Here is a 3,303-nt window from a genome sequence, read left to right as displayed (position 1 = left end):
GTCGTCCCTTCTCCTGGGGACGCCAGGAGACATGACAAGCCAAAGTCCACCCCAAACACTTCGCTGGCGGAACGACTGTCTCCAAGTCCCGCGGACACGCAAGCCTCCTAACGTATCCTGGCATTTGGGGGATGTAAACAGATTCGCTGGGTTTCTTTCTTTCTGTGGAGTAAGGACAGGAAGAGGGACACGGGAGCTTTATCCAGAGGCGTACACACGACGTGTACCACGCACGCGCCTCTCCCATAAAGTGCTTGTCGGCGGGTGGGCCTGGGAAAAGCCGCCAGCTCCCACCCACCTGCGACTTTTAACTTTCAACATCACACACCACAAAGTTTTTCAATTAAAACCTTTTCCCCTAATAAACGTCTTAATCTCAAAAAGGAAAGAAAAGAAAAACAGGACCTACTCCCCTTTTTCGGATTGGGGAGCCCCCCCTTTGTTGGCCTGCCTGGCCAATGGGGATGAGGCCTTGGTTCCAGGGGTCTGGCATGGGAGGTGGGGAGGGGAGGGGGGACGGGCTGAGTCCCTGCAGACACCCTCAGAGAGCAGTGCCAGGACTGGGAGGCCCAGGTCCCCAACCTTCCTAGTACCCTGGGTGCTAAGGGCCCCTGCTGTGCCAGCTCAGCCTGTCTGTCCCCAACTAAACCACACAGTCTCCTTCTCTATCTCCTTCCTTAAATAAAACAACTTCAAGAGTTGAAATATATATATTTAGATATTTTTTCTTAAATAACATATTTACATCTAATAGAAAATAGAGCTCTACAGATCATCTTTCCAACAGAAACTGGGGGTGCAGGGGGTGGTGGTGGGAAGGAACAAATGGAAAGGGCTGGGGTGTGTGATGTTTGGGACAAGACCTGCCAGACAGCTGCATCCCACACAGAAACAAAAAGCACTACGCCAACCACGGGCTACCTCGCCCTCCTGGTTGCTGCTCTGGGACCCACCCGGCCAGCACCTCATCTTTTCTCTTTGAAAAAGCCTTGGTCCGTATTACTTTCCTTAATGGTGACGGTCAAAAAGTTTGAGGTCACGTCAGTGACCACCACCTTCTCCAGGTTGGTCAGTGAGGGGCTCCAGGACTCTTCTTCGGGGTCCCCCAGGATTCTGGCCACTGGGATCCTGGCGATGAGGGAGGGCCTTCCTCCCTGGGCCCCCATGTCCCGGTACAGGCTCCCCATGGAGCCAGGGGTGCCCGAGCCATGCCGGACCCGGGGTCCACCGGGGTCCAGGGCGCTCTGGCCTTTGGCCTCCAGGAAGGCAGCCCTGTGCTTTATGACCCTGGCCGGGAAGGTGTCCACAGCCAGCTTGCCCGGAGCTTCCACGGCACTGGGGCTGGCCACGCCACACTGCGCAAGGTCCGAGTCCTGCCTTCGGGCCAGCTGGATCACGCTGTGGCCTGCTGGGAACTTTCCCGCCCCAGAAGGGGCGTCGTCCAGCTTCCGGCCCTTGAGGTACTCTCCAAGGCCGTCACTGGGTTCTCCCAGCGGCCTCTGCGAGGAGTCCAGGAGCTCTTTCCGGGGCTTGGGGCCTCGCTTCTTGGAGCTGTCACCCGGTGAGCTTGGCTTGTCTTCAGCACGGCCAGCGCCGCGCTCCCGCTCACGTTCTCGCTCCCTCTCTCGCTCCCTGTCCCTGTCCCTGTCCCGAGGCGGCTCTGCTCGGCAGGTGCTGCTGCTGCTGCTCCCCGGAGGGGACAGACCCATGTTCCGAAGGCCCTCGCGGGCCCGGGAGGTGGATGCCAGGTCCTGAGGTGAGCGGCCGGGGTATGGGATCCGGATGCCCCTGGCTGAGTCACTTCGGAACTCGTAAGTTTTGGCCTTGGCCTTGGCCTGGGCCTGTGGAAGAGAGAGCTGCGTCAAGAGTAGAGCAGGGCTCTGCCCCCAAGACCCCATCACCTCTTCTGGCCTCCCCTCTTCCCTCCATCCTTGGGGGTATAAGTATGGGGGGGAGGCTTCTTGGGGTGGCAGTCTAGGGGACAGGCAGAGCACTCGCACACAAGTGGCCCTCTGCAGGAAGCACACTTTGTGTATGGGATTCGATGTCCTCCTGGGGGTGTCTGTGGGGATAAGCGAGTGTGGCTGAGCCCCTCTCCACAACACACCTCTTGTCACTGTCACTGACTTAGTGACATCCTATCAGGGGACTCCTTCCAGAGCTAAAAACAGGCAATGCCTGTGGACAGCCCATTGGTTCCCAGCCCTCAGGACCCCCCCCACACAGAGGACTCTGCAACACCCGGTGCCCACCACTGGATCAGGCCGCCCTACCTTGAGGAGGAAGGTCTTGGGCTTGGGTCCTCGCTTTTTGGGGCCATAGAGCTCCATCTCTCGTTCCCTGCAAAGAAGGAGACGGAGGAAGGGGTGTGTGCGTAAGGAAACCCAGTGGGGCTTCAGTAGTGCAGGCTGGCTCCAGGCCAGGGCAACTGGAGTGAGCAGTGGGCTGGGAAGGCCTGTACCTTTCCTCAAAGGCAGCGAGCAAGCGGGCATCCAAGATGTTCTCCTCGGGTTCCCATGTGCTGTACCTGCAGGGAACCGGGAAGAGGGGCACATCAGGCCCGGGGGCAGGGGGCAGGCAGAGGGCGGGCGGGAGGCGCGTAACTTTTCTCGCTGTACCGTACACTATCTCAACGTAGAGGGAAAAGAGGAAGAAAGGAGCCTCCCGGATAACAGTGTGGGGCGGGGGATCACATAACCTACTTACTTCTGCGACCAGCCCTTCCATTTCACGAGGTATTCCATGCGTCCCTGCGGATGCAAAGGGAAAAATGTGTGTGTGTGTGCACGGCGAGAAATGCACGACGAGGCCAGAAGAAATCCATGCAGAAAATGCATGCACCAAATGAATGCACGAAATCCCCTCGCCAAAGGCACGCGCCCGCGGCATCACCCCTGCATGGAACGCTGCACAAAGTGCGTGCACCGGAACTCACCCCCCACCCGCCCCTCACCCATGCAATCTGTGCATCGCTGCAAGTCTAAGGAAAGCGCTTGGGCTCAGGGCCGCCGCCGCCGCCACGGCCGCGGCCGCGGCTGGGACCTGGGGGAAGGGAAGCTGGGCTGCAGCAGGGGGAGGGAACGCGGGCCGGGAGGGGAGGGCCCAGCCGGGCTCGGCCCGAAGCCCAGGGCACCTACTTTCCGTATGCGCCGCTTGAGGAGGGCCTCGGCCGCGAAGACCCGCTCCCCCACCGCCGAAAGCTCCATGTTGACTCGCCGCTTCCCTCCTTGGCCGCTTCCAGGAGCAGAAAAGCAGCAGCCAGCGCACGACAGACCATAATACTCTCGCGCTGACGTCAGTTCT

At 59.8% G+C, this 3,303-nt stretch overlaps 1 protein-coding gene across 1 annotated transcript; it reads right to left on the bottom strand.

The window, feature by feature from the left end:
- Positions 1-965: 965 nt before the first annotated feature.
- On the bottom strand, positions 966-3,206 carry CBX8 (chromobox 8). The gene is made up of 5 exons (XM_007959603.1): positions 3,138-3,206; positions 2,707-2,750; positions 2,462-2,527; positions 2,274-2,340; positions 966-1,841 (listed from the first exon to the last, which is right to left on the bottom strand). Exons 1-5 carry the CDS (start codon positions 3,204-3,206, stop codon positions 966-968), a joined length of 1,122 nt encoding a protein of 373 aa, XP_007957794.1.
- Positions 3,207-3,303: the final 97 nt, after the last annotated feature.

The sequence above is a fragment of the Orycteropus afer genome, unplaced genomic scaffold (assembly GCF_000298275.1).
Source record: "Orycteropus afer afer isolate SDZICR_OR568_19922 unplaced genomic scaffold, OryAfe1.0 scaffold00018, whole genome shotgun sequence".
Classification (NCBI taxonomy): domain Eukaryota; kingdom Metazoa; phylum Chordata; class Mammalia; order Tubulidentata; family Orycteropodidae; genus Orycteropus; species Orycteropus afer.
Note: the sequence above shows the minus strand (reverse complement) of the source record. Positions and strands in the feature narration are given on the sequence as shown.

Bases quoted from the DNA above. Each gene is read 5' to 3' on its own strand.
- CBX8 (XM_007959603.1), bottom strand. From the start codon at position 3,206: ATGGAGCTTTCGGCGGTGGGGGAGCGGGTCTTCGCGGCCGAGGCCCTC. The intron at 2,751-3,137 runs GTAGGTGCCCTG...TTGCATCCGCAG, and splicing joins TCAAGCGGCGCATACGGAAA to GGACGCATGGAATACCTCGT. The intron at 1,842-2,273 runs GTAGGGCGGCCT...TCTCTTCCACAG, and splicing joins CCAAGACCTTCCTCCTCAAG to GCCCAGGCCAAGGCCAAGGC.